The 19,416-nt window shown below is 39.5% G+C and overlaps 1 protein-coding gene and 1 long non-coding RNA gene across 6 annotated transcripts; one reads left to right on the top strand and one right to left on the bottom strand.

Annotated features, from left to right (window-relative positions):
- Positions 1-57: 57 nt before the first annotated feature.
- Positions 58-5,208, bottom strand: LOC135294804 (uncharacterized). The gene is made up of 3 exons (XR_010356822.1): positions 5,078-5,208; positions 3,250-3,349; positions 58-1,464 (listed from the first exon to the last, which is right to left on the bottom strand). It is a non-coding gene; the product is annotated as an uncharacterized LOC135294804 (long non-coding RNA).
- LOC135294799 (OX-2 membrane glycoprotein-like) lies at positions 3,633-19,121 on the top strand. 5 transcript variants are annotated; one of them, XM_064410527.1, is made up of 7 exons: positions 3,633-5,083; positions 5,581-5,644; positions 6,565-6,646; positions 7,417-7,743; positions 8,389-8,655; positions 10,429-10,545; positions 11,734-11,947. In XM_064410527.1, the coding sequence occupies exons 1-6, from the start codon at positions 4,947-4,949 to the stop codon at positions 10,539-10,541; spliced, it is 990 nt and encodes a 329-aa protein (XP_064266597.1). In that variant the 5' UTR covers positions 3,633-4,946; the 3' UTR covers positions 10,542-10,545; positions 11,734-11,947. The 5 variants fall into 5 exon arrangements, with proteins under 5 accessions (XP_064266597.1, XP_064266595.1, XP_064266599.1 ...); XM_064410525.1 differs by lacking the exon at positions 11,734-11,947 and adding an exon at positions 17,634-19,121 and having other exon boundaries at positions 3,649-5,083; XM_064410530.1 differs by lacking the exons at positions 3,633-5,083; positions 11,734-11,947 and adding exons at positions 5,195-5,284; positions 17,634-19,121.
- Positions 19,122-19,416: the final 295 nt, after the last annotated feature.

The following is a 19,416-nucleotide window of genomic DNA, read 5'->3' as shown; positions in this document are numbered from 1 at the left end:
AGAGTCAATGGTAGATTCTTCCTTGCTCTTTTGGTGCTATTTGCCGGGTTCTTTTCAATGTTATTCTATCATACAGACATCTTAGCCATTTTTACAAGTACTTTCAATCAATATTAGCTATTTCACTATGGTTGGTTAGTTAGTTAGTTACAAAAATAAAGGCATTAGTTATTATTTCACAATTACTTCCACAAAAGTTAATGTTATAATACACAGCACATAGCCTCTATTTTAATATTTTGCAAAAGCCTAAAGTCTGTTTTTTCACACTAAAATATACAATCTACGCAGGGATTAGAGCAACCATAAAAGGCTGGCAAATTATACTATATTAAAAGCAGTTAAAAAGAGATTACAAAATCTACTATAGCAAAATAATTTGTAAAACCCAATATATCATAGCGAAAGCCAACAATTGCATGTTTATTTATAACACTGGGGATATTGTGTGAGCCCAAAACTTCACTGGGGGGGGAGAGTCCTTCCCCACTTTCTGCCGTTTCTGTGGAGCAGAGGGAGTGGTCGCGCAGTGCTGTGGGACAGTTGTGCATTTGGCTCCAGGACACTGCTACGCTGCAATTCGGCACTACAGTCAAATGTGCTGGCTTCCCCTCCTTCTGCCGGCTGCTCCTTGGTAGTGCTGAGATCGAACGCTGCCCCTGAGTTTGAAATTTTCTTCTTTCCCTCCCGGCACCAGCTGAGGAGATCATGGTACACTTGCTGTCTGTGGTCATAACTACACCAGAGGGGAAACGTGGCGCTCAGCAGGTGCGAAACTTCTGCTTCTGTGGTATTGTCTGTTCTGCTCTCTTACACTCTACATACATACATATTTTCTAGTAAAGAACTGTTATTTCCTTTCCTGTATTTTTGCCTCAAAGCTCTGTAATTTCAAAGTTACAATAATTTTGAAGGAGGGGTCATCTTTGCATTCCAGGAAGGTTCACGCCTTCCTTTGCAGACATTTATCTTCTAAACCAAGACACTGTGTCACCAAAAACTGGGAAATAAATGATACAAGCAGTATGCTAGGTTACACAGTCAACAATAATTAATTCCTAATAACAACAAATCATATTATAAACATCAGTTTATTCATAATAATATAACTTGTTTGGTAAAAAAATTACCCCTTTGAGACTTTAATATAATTTCTTCAAAGTCTCATATCCACTTACTGTATTGGCCTAGTCTATACAGCAGTATGTATTGCAATAAGTAATCAACAGCATGAGTAAGAACAGCATAATAAGTGCAAAGAGTTGTTTTAACCATCCTAAGTTGGGGAGCCACAAATCTACTTCTTGCACCTTCACCAAGTATTGATGGTTAGCAACACTTGATATGGTCCCTTCCACTTTTCTTGGAGAGGCTCTTCAGTCCAGGTTTTGGGGTAATCTCTTGGTTGGTATGGATGAGCTGTGATGTCCAGTGTCATGGATGCTGCCAGCAAAATAAATGTATCTGCGGAGAGAAGACAACACCTGCCCATGGGATTTAATACATTCTGTCAGACGCTGGTTCATACCTCCTGCTTTCCCACTCAACTGAGGTCTCCATGAAATGTATAAGCCCCACTTTACCCCTAACATTTTAGCTGGGCTTTTGCTATTTCAGCAATGATGTGAACCTCTGTCTGGTGACATTCTTAGTCATACTGCAAACCTCAGAACAATTTCCTTCACCAAATCTTACTAGCTTTGTTAGCACACTTAGAAGAAGCTTCTGGCCATCGTGAAAAGGTATCTACCAGTACCAATATATACCTGTGGCCCTTTTACCATGGCAGCTCAGCAAAACCTATTTGCCAATAGTCTTCTGGACAATTTCCTTTTTTAACAGTCACAGGTGTGTGTGTAGGGTATGTAATTTGATGTGCATTGTTCTTTAAGTGTTTGGCACTTTTTAACAATGCTTTTTATGATACCAGTCATTTGTACATTTAAAACTTGAGGCTTCATTGCTTCTACCATAAACTCTATTCCTCTATACCCTACTGTATACAGCAGCAGCTGTATAAAAAACACATTGCATTGGAAACAGCGTTTCACAATACTACAAGCCCAGCAGCACTGCTAGGCTTTTTTCTTGATTTTTCTTTAAAGCTAAAATCACTTAAGGACCCCTTAATAACAGGTAACACTCTCTGTGTGTCTGTGTGTGTGTCTAAAACAAATCTACATACAACACCTTAACAATTATGCATTCCTCAGCTCCTACCACCTGCTGCAGCAGGGACTGTACTACCTGTGTGCCCTCCCGCCACCCATCTCTGTCTGCCCTGTTATGGACTAAAACTTTCACTACCAAGATCACATTCTTCTTCTTCCAATTCCACACCCACTCCATGTCTTTGTCTCCCCTTTGTGCTCCTCTTTCTCAATCCAGTCTCCCTTTATACATGGATAATTGACACTGAAATGAACTCCAGAATTTTTTTGTGCTTTTATCCCCACCCACATCTAACTCTCCCCACTGAGAAATCTTGTGCAGTTTGCGCTGGAGAAATTGGCAGGATATCAAACTTTAAACAATTTAACCTTTTCTTGTTTTACAGAAGTAAGCTTGAGAGACAGAGATGTGGCTTGACTTGTGATCAAGCGGTCAAATCACCAGCAAAATCACAGCTGGTGACAGATCCTCTGAACCAGGTTAGTCCTTCTAGTAGATCCATATAAGCATTTGCAACTTGAAGAGGCCTGAGCGTGATGATTAAGAGGGATATTGCTACTTGATGTGAGCAGAAGGGAGTTCAATGATGAAAGCCAGAAGGGAGTTCAATCAGCAGAACAGATGCTCTAATATAAACCTCCAGAAGCCATCCTGTAAAACCTACTGTGTTTGGTTTTACTAGAATCTATGTCACTGACTCCATTCACCCTTTTTTTTTTTTCCTTTCTGCTGTTAACGACAACTTGGACCAGCTGTAACATATATTTGCCTTAAGCCTGTACAGGTTTCGCTGGCTAGTGGTTCAAATGGCTCTGCTTATAAGTAAGCAGTCCAGAAATCAAGGGAAGAATGAAGAAATATATTAATAGTGAAATGTGTCCACACAGAAGGCCGAGGAAAGAATGAAAAATAAATCTCATTCAGGACAGAAGGAATTTTAAATTGCTTCTTCCACCAGCATATAGGGTGTATTACAGGTAAATAAATTTAAAAATATGAACAAAGACCTCTCTGAATTTTTGGACAAGAGTTCTGTACTTACTCTCTTTCTCACTAACTTCGAAGGATTTATAATACCTGAGAGTCCATGTCACCTTGGCTACCACCAGCTCCAGAGAACATAACATACAAAGAACCTTGTAAAGCTTGGTAAAGATTTCTGAGTTGAGACAGGTTCCTGTAAAAAGAAACAGTTGACATTCGAACATAGAATAAGGCAGAAGGGGATTTTTGTGCCTTTTTCTACTCTAAATATAAAAATAATTTGAATCTTCCACTATTGCTGGTTTGGCTGGAGTATTTTTATTTCCCTCTGTCTGCCCTGAGGTTACCTGTAGTCTTTGCCTACTATTTCAGAATCATCCATTCCCTGCTCAGCTCTGATTTATTCCCTCTCTTCCAAAGGAGCAGCCCTCTTGTCTTTCAGATCCATTAATCATTTTCTTCTTTCTTTTCTAGGTTTCTCCAACCCACTGTACAAGTAATAACATTTGCCTAAATACAGGCAATTTTCCACCTCAGTAGATGTGAGTTACTGTAATATATCACTCAAATCCCTCCAAAATCCCCTTTATTTTCATGAAATAAGAGCAGGAAGATATCACTGGGATTTCCCTCCTTTTGTTGCTTTGATGGCACGGGGCACTACTGGATACATTTATTTTAATCTGTGCAGTTATTTGGACTTCCCTCTAAAATCCCCTCAGCTATAGTGAAGGCACGTGAGCACAGGAAACTTGCTAACACATTTTTCTCATTAAAACAAAAAGAGTGTGAAGTGTTATTACATCAGTCTCAAACAACTGGTGGGTCAGTTGCTGGCCTGTTTTAGAGAGAACAAAAAGGGCAAGGCTGGTGGAATGAAATTTAAGTGATCTAAGACATAGTGATTTATCCTAAGAGATAAAAAGAAAGGTAGAAATAAAGGTAGTGGTAAAGTTGAAATTTTGTTGAAAAGCCAAGGGGCTTTGGTTAGTTAGTTGGCATAGGCAAAACGCAGCAGCACTAAATGCAGCACAGTGGTGGGGAAGGTGTCTCCAAGTACAGCTCTACCCATCCAGAAGAGACACTGCCCTGATCTCCAGACCCCAGCCACAAGTTGGGCCAAATCTGTTGGGGACAGCAGAAGTTTTCTATTTCTACAGGTCAAAAGGCGTTCCTTTGTGCACCAAGGTACTGAGAGCAGCAGGACAGATGAGGTTAACACATGGTGGGCCCGGGTGACCTGGGAAAGATGCAAACATCACCTTCTTCCTTAAGACAATTCAGTAGCATTGCCCCAAATATTCACACACATCTGTGTCCTAAATAGGAATGAGTTTCAGGGTTTATGTAGGCATCTTTGTCAGTTTTGGCAAGGGGTTGGAATTGTGGTGTTTGATTTTTGCTGTGAGCAATGATAATTTAAAATAGTGTCTGTCAAGATAAATATTGCAAGTGGTGTGAGCAGTGTATGAACGTGTACCTGTGTATGAAAGCACTTGAAGAAAGAGCAGGCACTGAATGTCCTGTATTGATCACCAAAAATGCTGTTTCTAACTAATCAGATAGAAATGGGTGTTTCTGTCAAGCCTGCAAGAAGGCCTGATAAGTTATCCCTGCCATAGTTTCATCAGCGCAAGATCCTAATCTAACACAAAAACAACACAGATTGTCCAGCGTCACTGCTGCTGCCCCTTTTGCTCCCCACCCAACAGGAAGGCAGCAGCGAAAGCAAAAGACCACTCTCAATTCTCTAAGAGATAGAGCCGAAAATAATTTGTTTCTGGCGTGTTATGAATACCCTTGAGAGAAAGGTTAGCGCCGGATGGGACACCAGCTCAGCTCTGGGACAAGGACGGCGACTCGGCGTGGGAGCCTCCGCCCGCCACGGATTTATTCCAGCTTTCTCCGTGTTTCCACGTACTTGGCCGTGAGTAACCATCCCTGCCTTCCCCGGGCGCATTCCTGTGTCTGAGGAGGGTTTCGGGCGGAGATGGGCAGGGGGTGCCGGGCGCGGGTCCCCGCCCGGAGGCACCGCCCGAGGCTCGCTTCTCCTTCCTCCGTCCTCCCTCCCTGCCCGGGAGAGCCGCCGGCTGCCGGGCTCAGTCGGAAGCTGCCTTTGGAAACCTAGGTGACGGCAGTAGGGGGAAGGTTTCTTTGAAGTTAAGGGAGGTTCTTCCCAGAAAGTGGTGGGGGGCGGTTTGTCCAGGGAGCGGCACAGCCTGTGGCTCAGGAGCGCTCCGAAGTGCGGTTTTGGGAGACGCAGTAAAGGAATGGGAGACGCAGTAAAGGATTTGCGCTTTACTTGCCACAATCTTTAACGCCTTTTTGGTTTTCTTTTTGTTTTTCTTTTTGTTTTTCTTTTTTCTTTTTTTTTTCTTCTTCTTTTTCTGTTCGTTTTGGTATTTCGTCCCTCGCTCCCTGCAGCACCCGTCACTGGAGTTGTGACCTAAAGGGACGTCTTTCTTTCTGTGCCCGGTACAGCTACACGGTACAGCCTCGTTCCTCATTGTGGGAATTCTTGTAGCTACTGTGGGAATTCTTGTATGTGCAATGGTGCACTATGGGCTTTAATGGGTACTAAAGCAGTGAAGCAAAGGATTGTTTTTGAAAACTTTGCTTGTGCGGAACATGTTCCCCTGCTTTATAAACAACTCTGTGACTCGGTAGTTTCTGCTTGCTATGCTGGCCCTTGATTTCTGCATGCTTGTGGCAATATCTGAATTTTGTACAGCCGTGCTCAAATATCTGACTACACAAGCTTTTTTCATTGGGCTTGTTGCTGATATGTTCTTGTTTCCTGATTCTACATATAACACCTTGCTCTCTATTTGTTCTTGCTTACTGGAGAGTTATATCAGGAGTTGTTTTAGCACAGTGTGTTTAAAATTTAAATGCAGGTTGTGAGTGTATGCAGTGTGTATGCAAGTTTGTTGGCAAGTTGTTTTTAAATACTTTTTTCTTCCTCTTATTTATTGATTTATTTACCAACCCTTCTTTTTTAACCTGTATAATATAGAAAATACTTTTCAGTTGACTGTCTCTTTTATTTTTGAATGTTGTGAAAATCTTTAAAAGGTTGGGCTTTGCTTAAATTCTTGACAGAAGACGGTCACAAGATGCTTCAGCTAGTTTTGCAGGCATTGGCAAAAAAACTCAACAGTGGGTAGAGTGTGTTGCAGAGGTATTTTTTCCAAAATTATGTATCCTCTTGAATATAACACCAACTTCAGTTCCAGGCAGGTCTACAATTCACTTGTAGGAAACAGGGCAGTAAAACTTGTCAAGTCTTGCTGTCTGACCCCAGAACTACATTCTTTTTTCACATGAAAAATCTACTGTTAATTTTTGCACCCTGAATTTACAATATCACCAGAAGATGATCTGTCATCTCTTCTTGTTTTTCTTTAGGCAAAGCAGATTTTCTCTTCCAAAATGACTTTACGAGCTCTGGTTTTGTGTTTGGCATATTCTGGGCTTGGAAAGGCAAATGGTAAGTGGAATTTCCTGAAACCTGCTTGAAATTGTTTGGGGAACTGGTTTCAGGTTTCTGAGGCTTCAGCAGAGTAAGAGACAAAAATATAGCTGAAATACAGATTGCTGGTGCTGCTTGACTTACATTCTGACATAGCTGAGAAAAAAACATGGAGCTGGTAGTTGTGACACAAATCCTCCTGGAGCAGCATTTAGAGATGGGAAGGACAAAAAGCATCCTGTATCTACAGTGACACTGGACACCATTGTTAACCTGAGTTGACAGCTTCCAAGAGTGGGGCATTCCAAAAGGACTTCCCTCCATCACAAGTGTGCCGTGAACTCTAAAACTACAAGAAAGCCTTTTAAAGGCATTTTGCTGTTTACTTCTCTGATAATGGCTTGGCGTGTACTTCTCTTATTCATTCAATCTTCCTCTAGCTCTCAGGAAAAAAAAAAAATTGAGTGTTTGCTGAGAATAGGAAGTCATGAGCTGATTTAGTAAAACTTAAGAGGAAAGTCTGCAAATATGGGTACAAAAATAGGTAAGTCTTTTTGTCTTTTAAGTAGCTTAGAAGAAAGGTAAAGCCTCGGCCAATGTAAATCAACATAACTTCATTGATTCCTAGGAGTATGCAGGAGATGGACTTTTTTGTAGGGGAAAGCCACAGAAATAATATGTAACTGGAGGAATTGTGTCTGTGGGTAATCCAGGCCTTACAATCAACATTAGGCTTCTGAATGTGTGTGATATCTGCCCATTTCATTAACTGTTTACTGTCATTGCAGTCATTCCGCAGGCTGGACACGCAAAAGTGAGGATGGGTGACAGTGTGACTCTGAGCTGTGCCCTGACAAAACCCATGGATGTTCTGCAAGTGACATGGCAAAAGGACTCAGAAGAATTACATGATAATATAGCTACATACAGTAAAACAAACGGATTAAGAATTCAGAAGCCCTATGAAGACAGAATGAATTTCACAAGTTTGGAACTCAACAAGACAAGCATAACTTTTTGGGACACTAGAATGGATGATTCAGGATGTTACAAGTGTCTCTTCAATGTTTTCCCTTCTGGTCCTCTCTCAGGAAATACCTGCCTGAGTGTTTTTGGTGAGGTTCTCTGCAGGGATATATCTCTAGTGAAATAAGAGGTGTTTTCTCACCCACATTCTCCTTGAGCAGATTCAAGAATTTCAGTGATGGGAGCATCCCTTGGTGGAACATGATGTAGAAACAGAGCACTGCTGCTGTAAGCAAAACGCTGTGGGTCATATTCAAGATTATTGTGGTTGTTTTGGCTGTTGTTTGTTACTCCTTGAGCAGCAGCTGAAAAGCAAGGAGTGGAATCTTTTTAAGTCTTTGATCAGTCACAGCTGGAATGTGGGCAAACCAACACTGCCCATTAGAGTTTCCTTTTGGTGCAAGGTACAACCCCAGTGCTATGAGCTGCTCTCCCAAACCTCACCATTGATAGGGAATTAGCAGATAGGACCAATAAATTATTTTACTTAACAGATTATTTTAATACTTTAGATTGAGTGAAATCTTTGGGGTATATTACTTCAGTGTGGGGGAAGGAGTATTGAGTCATGGAGGGGACCTGACCCAAGGAACTCTTCTTGCATTCCTTGCCACTGGGCTCAGGGTGAATCCAGTAAGCTTTGCTCTGGTTTGTAATGGTTAGGCTGCTACTACTGCTTATGACCGACCAGGTACTCACTGTGGTGATGACTTGTCTCATTTGTGTGTTGGAAGGTCTCAATGTATCTGTCCATCACAACATTTCTGAAGATCATTTGATAGTGATCTGTAATGCTAATGGCCTCCCAGAGCCCACCATCACCTGGAACAACCTGTTCAATTCCACTCCTACAGAGAAGACAGTCAAGCACAAAAACGGGATTGTGTCCATCACCAGTAAACTGGAAATCTACAATATTCAGAGCATCAGTGCACAGGATTTGATCTGCAGAGTAAGCAACACAAATGAAACATTTGAAATGCCTGTGAAAATAAAAGGAGGTAGGTGAGAAGTACAAGCAACTTGTTAGCATTCTCTTGGTTTCCATGTTTTACAGTAGCATATTTGGATAGAAATCTTCTGGGAAGAGCAGGGAATGAGATATTTATATGTTAGGAAATCCTATTTGCATCCACTATTGTCTTTGAGATAGTAACATACCGGAGTCCTGTCCAAGTGGGGAAAAAAGCCAGACTAATCAGCTAGGGAGATAAGGGGTTTAGAGACACAATGCAGCATGCACCATTGTGCAACAAGTTGAACTTAGGTTTCCACCTCGGCCTTCATTATTTTTTTAACAGCTTAAAAATAAATATAAATATGTCAGCTGATATCCATGAGTTGAATGATGAGTAGAAACTCTGTGGGTTGCTTGATGAACGTGGAAATTTTGAAATTCATAACAAACTGTATCTGAATCAAATGTTCCGGTTCAACTTACTACATGTTTTGTTGTATGTAATATGTACATGGTGTTTTAGTTTCTCTGATTTTTTGCCAAGGCATATATCCACTGCAGTAATGCTCAGACAGGAACAGTACTTTCAGGCATACAGGGAGGGGGTCAGTTGAAGATACTTATGTTTGGTTTATACAGAAATCTTAGATATATTAATGTAACATCTGAATATCTTACAACATTCTGTTCTGCTGGAAAGACTTTCACCCTGTTTCTTCAGATAAGAAATTGAAACATTAAAAGCTGAAGAACCATTTTTAGTTCATACAGGAGCATTGACTTGAGTGGTCTAAAATTCATGTGTCTCTATATCCAGAGCCTTAAATTGAAGACCACTTGTAAATTAGCAAGACAGGAAAAGCAGCTCATAGCTGTGGATTGATTCTGAAATTACATGCTCAAGAAGTGATTGTTACAGGGATAGTAGTAAAGAGCAGGATCTGATTTTTAATATCTGCTCTCTAAACATTCAAAAGCAATTTAGTTCTTAATTCTGAATTACATTACAATTCTGAAAAAGCACACTAATCTTTTTGTCCTGTCTCCAGTATTTTTTTGTTTTGGTCTTTTAAAAAAGCAAATGCATATCTCAAAAACAGAATACTAAATAACTGTTTTTATTTCTAGCTAAGTGGATAAAAAATCAGCTAACAGCTTGTTGTTTTAACAATCATATATTTTAGAGGACAAGAAGTTCAAATGAATAGTTCAACATATCTTTGTTAAAAGACATGATCGTTTTGGCTTGAGTCAAATAAATTTCAAGTCATGCAGTTTTCCAGCTGATGTCAGTGAACATTGAAATGAGCCTTTTGATTAACAGCAGTCAAATGAAGTGGAAATGTCTAAGCAGGGAGGAACATTTACACTCAGTTGTTGGGTAGAGCTATTTGCAGGCAGCAAATCATAGCCTATCTTTTTTTTGTTAAAATTAATGTTGCCTTTTCAACAGTGTTAAGTGTTTAAAAGTAAGAATAATAAAATTCTGGGTGAACAAGAAAACTCTTCTGAAAGTGTTAAGACTTGTATGAAGATCTGCTTATGTATGTATGCCAATCCCTGTATCAGGTATAGGAATGGTTCTTTGCCATAGGCACATCTTTTCTTCACATTTTGTGTGGACAAGTAGCTTTGTTTTTGAAGATACACAGGTTTATTTTATCTTTTAAGCAATTGCTCTTTCATTTATCCTAACAGTACCTTTAACCATATCAGAGGAACCACTGTCATTAATCAGACATCCTTGTGGCTCATTTTGCTTTTTTTCACAATGAGATTAATTTGCTGTGGATGTTTTGTTGTTTTCTTTTCACAGAAGAGGTATCATCATTGCTTTGGCTGGTGATTATTGCGGTGCTTTTAGTAGTCATCATAGTTCTGATTCTGATTATGCTGTTCTGGAGGAAGATCCTATGCAGGAGGAGTTGAAGTGGTGAGTTACCAATGTGTGGAAACATGTGGTTTTCCTAGAGCCCATAATAAGGTCTGATCATCTGCAGAGAAGAAGATTTTGTTGGGATATCATTTGGGGGTATGAGAGTGTCATACTGGACAACTTAGTAATAATAAATAATCATAGTAATATGGTTACAGTTTTCAAGTTGCATGTAAGTTTAAGAGCTGTTTTCCCACTGCCAAGGGCCAATCCAAGGCTGAGAATTGTGAGGGAAGGATCCAAGCAGAGCAGAACATGCTGCTCTTTCTTTGCTTGGAAGTAGCAGTCTCAGCAGAAGTAATTCGCTCATCTTTCACATTTTCCTGGAAGCCTACGAAGTGTAGTATGCTCAGATAATTTTTGGCAGATGAAGTAAAAACATTGGTGAGGAACCCACTCATGCAGAGTGATGTCCCTTCAGGGGAACCATTTTCTACTGGTTATGGCACCATCTTTATTTTTTTTTAAGACAAACAGTAATATGATGACGAAGTGTGCTCAAATTTGGCACGAGTGTGCTTCCTAATGATGAGTTAAGGAGAAGTTGCAATCAGTGTAATGTCTCTAAGTTGTACTGACCTGGTCATGGATAAATTCAATTCTCTAGTCTTAATTAGTAGTAACATAATGAACAGAAAAAGACTGGGGGGTGGGGGGTGACAGGAGGGATACCATAAGCTTCAGAAATCACAGAAATTTGATGGTCATTGGTGGTTTCACTGTTGTTTAACTAAATCTAAATTCCATGTCTGGCTTTAATTCCACTGACATATTTAGAAACACCAACACATATTTACTCAGTTCCTGGTGATGTACTTTAGGGCAATAATATGATATAAAAAAATGTTTCAAGGAGTATCACACCTGTCTTGTGAATTTAGACCTATAGCATTTACTATTAAGAGGGTTTGACCTAATGAATCTGCTACTACCAGAGACACAAGTGTCTCCACTGAGAAGAAAGAGAAATGAACACTTACTGCACCGCAGATATAATGTCTTAATTGTAAAATGTATGTGAGGCTTTCATTGATCCTATAAACAACTCAGAAGATAAAATTTCTGGTTGAATTTTCAGACCAACCTGGAATTTAAAGTGCAAGAAGTTTGTTCTTAAATACTGCTTTTTAAAGGACCAGAAGAAAAAGGTGAAATTCTTACAATAAAAATGTATCTTTATTCTAGAACAACCATTCCAAACATGAATGAGCTTGTACTAAGAATACTGTGAAGGAGAGACCTTGAGATGGAGGTGATTTAATAGAGCTTTGGGATCACTCCCTGGAGCAGATCTGAGACTGACCAGGAGAAGAGAGTGCCAAAAAGCACAGGTGCTGCTTTGCAGTGTTTTAAAGCCCCTTCTTTGCATGGCAGATGAGAAACATCCTGGGATGCTGAGTCTGCGCTGGGGCCCGAAGCTGGACCGGTGCCACTCAGTGCAACACTGCCTGATAAGACCAGGTTGTTCATGTTTGGAGTAGGCTGAGGATGTTAACATGTCCTAGCATGATTCTGGCCCATGGATATTAGTAGTTCTCTGGGAAATGTGATCATGTGGGTTCAGCAGTAATTTGTAACATGGCCATCCCCAGCAGGCAGCAGGTTTCTTACACCCTACACCACACGCTAGGTATCAGGCTTGGAACCCCTAAGCTGTAGATGGATGGAATGTAGGAGAATAGAGATAGTGATGAACGTAATCTCACCCCTAAGGAGTTACAGCTGTGCTAATTATCAAGCATTAAAAAAAGGACTGCCCTTAACAGGCCACAGCTAAATACAATTAAGATAAGTATTGTAAAAGAGTAAGTTAGCTAATCCAGAAGTTAAATAAAGTTTGTTAGCTGTGCTAAAAAAAAAAAAAAGTGCTGTGAAAAGCTGCCCAGAAGAAATTGCCAAAAAAGTACAAAACCTTTACAATAAGATAGAAACACTAAGCCATTTAGTGTATCCTTGTGCCCTGACATGGGTAATGTAAGACATGATTTACTGGTGTGGAGACACCGCACATGCAACAGAGCCTACAGTATCCATTATTTGGAAAATATCCCAAATTTGGAAACAGATCCTCCTCCCCTGCCTTGTAAGGAAAGCATAAGACACAGAAAAGTACTGTGCTTTCAGTTTCAACTGAAAGCACTGTGACTCTTTTTCCTTAGCTAAAGGCTCAAAGATTTAAGTCCCTCTGTGTGTCCAAGAGAAATGGCGTCTCATGTCCTGCTGCCTGGGAAGACGTCAAGATTCCTGGCCCCACATGCATGCCAACATGTCACAAGGTCAAGACTTAATGTAAATCCCTGTTTGCTGGAGCAGAGGACATAAATTAGAGCAGTGTTTAGTAGTGGGTGTTTGTTGGATTAAAGTTTATCAAGAAAACCAGGATTTGAATGACATCAGTTGTTTGTGTTCCTTTCCATTTTTTATGGGTTTTGTTCAACTGTGATGGGAGGATGTGATTTCTGCAGTGAGGTTGAAAGTCATTAAGTCTCTGTTTATTTAATGTAGTCCAGTTTTTATTAGCTATAGTTAGTATCTTTTCAGTCGCTCTTTGGCCTTGAGTTTCAAAAATGTATTGCACTGACCTGGATCAGTTTTGAATAAAGGCAACATTACTTTATCCAGAGAAATTTTAACCACCTGATCATATTCCTTCCTATGTTACCATCTAAGTGAAATGTGTAGTATGTCTTTTTAATTTACACCTGTTTCCCTGAAGGCATCATTAATTAGTTTGCTGTAAAACTTCAGTGGTGGTGCAGTTTGATCCCTCTGTCACCATCTGATTTTTTTCCCCCTCTCCCAGGATGCTCTTTTCTGCTGGTGGCTAAGGGTTACTAACAGTTTATCTTGTAAAGGATTCCACTTTCACTTTCCTGGGCATCCTTCAAATATCTGTGGAGTTACAGTAATTTTTAACACTGTACTTACAGTGTGTTACCACTCCACAAGTACTATGATGAGGATATCCCCTAAACTTCTTATCTTTGGATCCTAGTCTGGTTTTGTGGTGACTTGTTTTTTCCTTGATCATCTGTAAAATATGTTTATGCTTTTTAAAGCATTGGTTGTAGTTAGTTCACCCAAATAATATCTTGCAGAAAGCCCTTTTCTGGTTTTACTCTCTGTTGTCCTCAGACTGGGTGGAATGAGGAGGAGCGCCCACGCATGTACTTTTCAAAGTGTTGTTTGTAACACCACAAGAGAGAGCTAACAATAGAGAGCTAATAGCACTGGCTCAAGAATACCAGGGTCTGTCTGGGGTTCAGCACTTTTTTTCATTCTGCACCAGATAACAAGCACAGCCTTCCAGGCTTGTCAAGATACTCAGTTCTTAAAGTAAAACAGTAACTTTTTATCTGGGTGTCTGGGGAGCCTTCTCTGACAAAGTTTCATCAAAGTGCTTTTGCATTTGAAAGTATGGTTAGGTTTTGCTTTGCTTTTATTTTGTTGTTCCCTTCCTCTTTATGGTAGATACTTGGGAACCAGTATGGGCTGAAAGTCAATGTCCCATTCCTCAGGCATTTGCCTTGTGTACCTGTTACAGAGCATACACAGACTTTGGCTCTCCCTGAAAATGTCCCCAGTGAAGTGTCTTCACAACAATTGTGGATAAGTGACTTATTTGGAATCAAACCGAGCAGGCTTTGTAGCAAGTGCTGACACACAGGTTTGGAAAACTCTCATCCTCTACCAAGTAGGCAGGCAAACCCAGCTGTGCCTATCATTCGATGTAAGTGCAATGAGCAAACCGCAAAAAAATCACCAGGCATAAATTCTCCCATGCCTGAAGTTTCTTGATAATATTCATCTGATAAAAAGTTAAATACTGCTCATCTGATAAAAAGTTACATCCTTTCATTCCTTACTCAGCTAATCAAGTTTAACTGTAGACCACACTGAGATAAAGCAGTCCAGTTAAGAAGCCAAGTACCTGGGTAGAAGCAAAATAAAAGCTATTAGCCTGAATAAATTCCTGTGAGTTACCTGTCATTTATGTCTCTTCACTTTAATGCTTTCCGTAACATCACTTGCTTATTTCATGGCTTGCAGGATACTCGTGTTTCAGCCTGGCCAGTTAAAAAGCTTTATAGTTAATTCTCAGGACATATCAGTCTGCAGGGGGATAAAATTCCATGCATACATTTTTTCTGGAGGCTTGTGGTAGCCTGTGAGGAAGGACTACTTCACAGATGTATATAAAGGCCAGAATGTTGCTTTTTTGGTGGCTTTTTTAAAAATTTGGTTTGTTTTTTAGGAATTGGTATATTGATCTCTCTTGGGTAGCTTATGCAGGTTTTGCCATGTGAATATTCAGAAATATTCAAATAGTATACTTGTGTTTAAAAAAAATATAACAAGGGGGGGAAAAAATTGGGGCTTCTAATTGAGCAGATATGATACTGAATAGATAAGAAAGCTGAACAGAATAGGTTAACCTGGAAGAAGAAAACTTGAAGAGTCATAGAAGAAGAGAGTAGGCCAGACTAAAAATTCCATTCTGCAGAAAGCAACACCATAGAAATCTGTTTTTCCTGTTTGGAAATCAAAACATTCAGGTTCTCCTTCAAGTGGAGATTTTATGGAACTCAGATGTAAGCAGCATTGACTTTACCTCTTAGTGCTATGGATTACTTGACAAGGTGGTATTTGGTCAAAGGTTGGTCTTGATGATCTTGGAGGTCTTTTCCAACCTTAGTGAGTCTACAATTCTGTTTGTGTCTGAACACAACCTGCTGTCTGTATTCTAAAGAAATGCTGAAACTCAGTGTGCTTAATATGTTAGACAAGTACTCCAAAACACGTTCAAATACCTCTTTGTTACAAGCTGGAGATCACTGAATACCCTGAATAAGAATTTAAGATTCCCTGATTGAATATTATAAGATTTAATATTCCCTTTTGAATTTGATGGTTGTTACAAATAGTATAGAATCAGGTCTGCTAAGTGTAGAATAGCAGCTTGGCTGATCAGCTATAATATGTGGATATGAGAAACCCAAATTTTGGTGGCCAAATATGTCCTGGAAGGCTGGGAAATACATACTATGCAGGAATTCCAGTTTTTGAGAAAATTTATAAGAACAACTACTTTGTTATATTTTTCATTTCTTTGTTTATAGTAAACATAGTAATTAATTCTGGAAGAGTCATTATAGCAGTATTCTCTAGTCTGTATTCAGTTTGGGGAAGGCTGTTTCTAAGCTCTAGCTTAAAAATTACAACAATCTTATTTTATCTTATGACTTCGCATGTTTCTCTAGTGTTTTCTTTGATATCTGTTTTCTTATTAGTGAGAGACTCAGTAGTTGAGAACAATACAGTAGCAGCTTGGTTTTCGGAGAATTTCCGGAGAAGCCCACTAAATACCAGACTTTCAGATTATAAACTCAGGATATAACTCCTTCTTTTCTAAGGAAGATGGATATAACATACTTTCTCTGCTCAGAGGAATGGGTTTCTGGCAGTCATGTCCCAGCTGTCAAGGCTCATTCTAAAGTAGCCGTGGTTTCCTCTCAAGTGTGGCCTTAATGAGAGTAGGAGATTAGATTTGTCCTATTTTGAATTACTGAAAAATAGCAAAAACTATGCAGTGAATATACAACAGCGTCATTCCTTTACCCTTCTTAATACTAAACCCAAGCCAACCAAACAAACAAAAATCCCAAAACCCAAAAATGCCACAGTGTAAAAACAGTATAGACAAACAGACCTAAACAGAGCTACTGAGGGGAGTAATAAAAAAACCAAACAACCCTCATGACAAAAATGTCAGTTAAAGGGTAATTCTGCCATCAGGCTGTCCATCAGGTTTCCTGCAAGCATAAATATTTTGCAACTCAAGATGTTTTCTGGATTTAATCACACACTATTTTAAGACCGCTTCTGTTACCTGGCGATTACACCTAATTTTCTGTTCACAGAAATGTGCCTGGCACATCCTCTGGTCTGTATCATAAATAGAGGGAGGATGGGCACACTTTGCAAACTTTCCATGCTTTAGTGCTGTCTGTTTTCTTTGTGGAGGAGAGAGATGGCTGGTGTTTTGTTTGTTCTCCCTGTCATGTTTTTCTGGGAACAGCATACTCCTTATCCTGCCTTCCTTTTAGAAGAGCCAGGAAAGGGGAGTGGCAGGAGGAGGAAGGAGAGGGAGGTCATATGGGTGAATTCTGGTCTCCTAGGCCATGGCTGCTGTTTTTGTCTGGAAGGATTAAATAAACACTGTTTTGCTACTGACAGGATGAAGGTAGTGGTGTAGGGAATACCTTGGAGTTTGTCCTGTGCATCCAAAGGAGGCTATGTCACAGGAACACAAAGCCCGTTCTTTGCAAACAGGGAGGCTTTTAGTATATGTGACTAGTACAGCTCCTATCCTGTGCATCATTTTTGTGCTCATATTGCATTACGAAGTAATTTTCTGGCCCTTCCCTCTCCTTTTTATTCCAACAATAGGGCTTTGTATATAACAAGGAAATAAAATGGCTGGCAGCTGAAAGGGAGAACAAATAGCATTCCTGTAATATGTGAACAGTTGCCTCATTATTTTTCATTCACTTCCTTGATAAAAATTATTTATAAACTAGATTCCAAAGTACTTTACAAAATACTTTGTCTGAATGAAGGGTTATTAGATAAGGAACCTCTTTCATACTCCTCTACATGAAAAGTAAAGATGCCATATATTTTATTATTGTCTTCAAAGCCATGTAAAGGTAGAGTTGTAGACTGAATCTCAAACATATAAAAGATACTCTGAAATATCAAATTACTTAAACACTCAATATATGTGCGTTAATTAATAACTGGTGTTTTATTACTAGTGAGGAAAGTTGGTTTACTTTTCAAAGTTTACAAATAATTTCAGGGTTTTGTATATTCTTTATGTCACATTCTGAATTCTGCAGTGTGTGATTTCCAGAATTAAAAAAGCAGGGAAGTTGTTCACCAAAGGGCAGGTTGCTCCCCATTTTCTCCGTTGTGCATTTCTCTTCCTCCTGTCCCAACAGCAACTAGACTAAGCAAAACCTGAGACAGCAACAGAATGGCCGTGACTCATCCTTTCCTGGGGTTGTTTTTGTGTTTCCTAGGATCCTGAGCATTTCCATCCATCTACCAGATCATTAGAAGCTATCAGTCTGAAGAGAACATTACACATAGTGACTTGACTGGCTGGAAAGAAGCAGCAAAAAAAGGAGAAGACGTCATATACACTGCCCTGTCTGGAAGCCGAGTTGATCACTGAAATTACTAACACAACATTTGCTATCTGGTCTAGGCCCTTAATGTTAAAATGTAGGACTGGAGGGACCACTTCGTCTGCTGCTCTGCAGAGGAGGAGGTTTTGTCAGGCAAAACCTTCTTTGCCCGTGCCACTCTTGGTACTGCTGCTGGGCAAAATGTATTTGTCTTCTTCCAGCTGAGTATCGAAAATGTCTATGGGTTGAAGCTCTGCAGACTCTCTGGGGATTCTCTTCCAGTGCCTAATTGATCTTGCAGTAGAGAGGGATTTAATTTTTGCCAACATCAGTCTGCAATTTCACTTGCAGCAACTCTTGAGTTCATCACTCTCTTCCTGTCATGATTTTTCTTCTCTTAACCAGTTGTTATAGCTCCTTTTTCTCTGGAAAGATCTGCTGGACTCAAAATCACAGGGCTCAAACCACACATTTGGCAAAATTATTGGGGAAGAGCAATAGGTCTCCAAGTAGGTGACTAAATAAAGGCAGTAGCACCCACAATTTGGGAAAAAGAATTGTAAGTAATTTGTACAATATATAAATAATTTACTTTCCTTTTGGCTTTGATGAGCATTTGTTCATGCATTTGAAATACTCCTTCATACCAGAGTGCATAGAATTTTGGATTGTGCCTTTTATGTCATATGTTTACTAAGGGTACCAACTGTCAAACTGAAAAATCAGCAATGGAGATTTAAAACTTAGGACTCGGTGCTCAGAGCAGGTATTTTGCTGGTTCTAGAGCCATGGCCTATCCAGAGTCTGGTAAAAACTTCAGTGTGTCTGTCTGCTTGAGTTACTGAGGATGTGAGGGGTGGTGTTTGCTCTACTACTGTAGATGCAATATGAATTATTTATTTGTACCTTTCACTTTTTCTAATTAAAAAAAAAAAATCTGATCCAACCAAAACACCAACTGGTCCCTTTTTTTTATTTTTTCCTACTTGTTTGAGATACCAGAAATGTGTCATTAAAAGCTGGGCTTTTTAGTAGTTTTAATTTATATTTTGCTTCCTTCCTGAACAGAAAATGGGACTTCATGGGACTTTTAGGGTGTTTTGGGCTAATTTTTCTTTTTAAAAGAAGGTTTTGAACAAAACTTTTGAGATAAATTTACAGAAGTATTTTTGACCACAGCAGCTGCAGTTTAGTTCAGATTTGAAAATAACTTCAGTCAATTAAAACAGTGTATTCTTTATTTTTACACTTATTGTCTGTGTCATGTGTGTTGCTTAATTATTTTTTATCTAAAGTTATGTGTTCTACTGATACATTGTCCGTCTTGTTTTCTGTATTTCCTTGGACAAAAAGAAGCCAAATAAAGGATATTGAACATAAGGCCACACCATTTCTTTCATTTGTAGCACAGTGCTTGTGAGATTTTATAAATCAATGAGAGAAGCTGTTATCCATGAACTCTAAATGTATGACTATTTACTTTAGGAAAAGCAGTTGTGACTCAGTGCACTCTTTAGTACATGTGGCCTTTTTTAGATTAATTGTGAAGCCACAATGGTTTTTGTTTGTCATGACATTAGCTTGAACTTTTCTTCTTAAAATATGTGGTAAAGAGAAACTTGAATGTAGTTAAAAGGATGTGTCAGTGCTACTGTATCCCTAGAGGAGCTGAATG

Source organism: Passer domesticus, chromosome 2, assembly GCF_036417665.1.
Source record: "Passer domesticus isolate bPasDom1 chromosome 2, bPasDom1.hap1, whole genome shotgun sequence".
NCBI lineage: Eukaryota > Metazoa > Chordata > Aves > Passeriformes > Passeridae > Passer > Passer domesticus.
The sequence above is the reverse complement of the archived record's forward strand: the minus strand, read 5'-3'. Positions and strand labels throughout refer to the sequence as shown.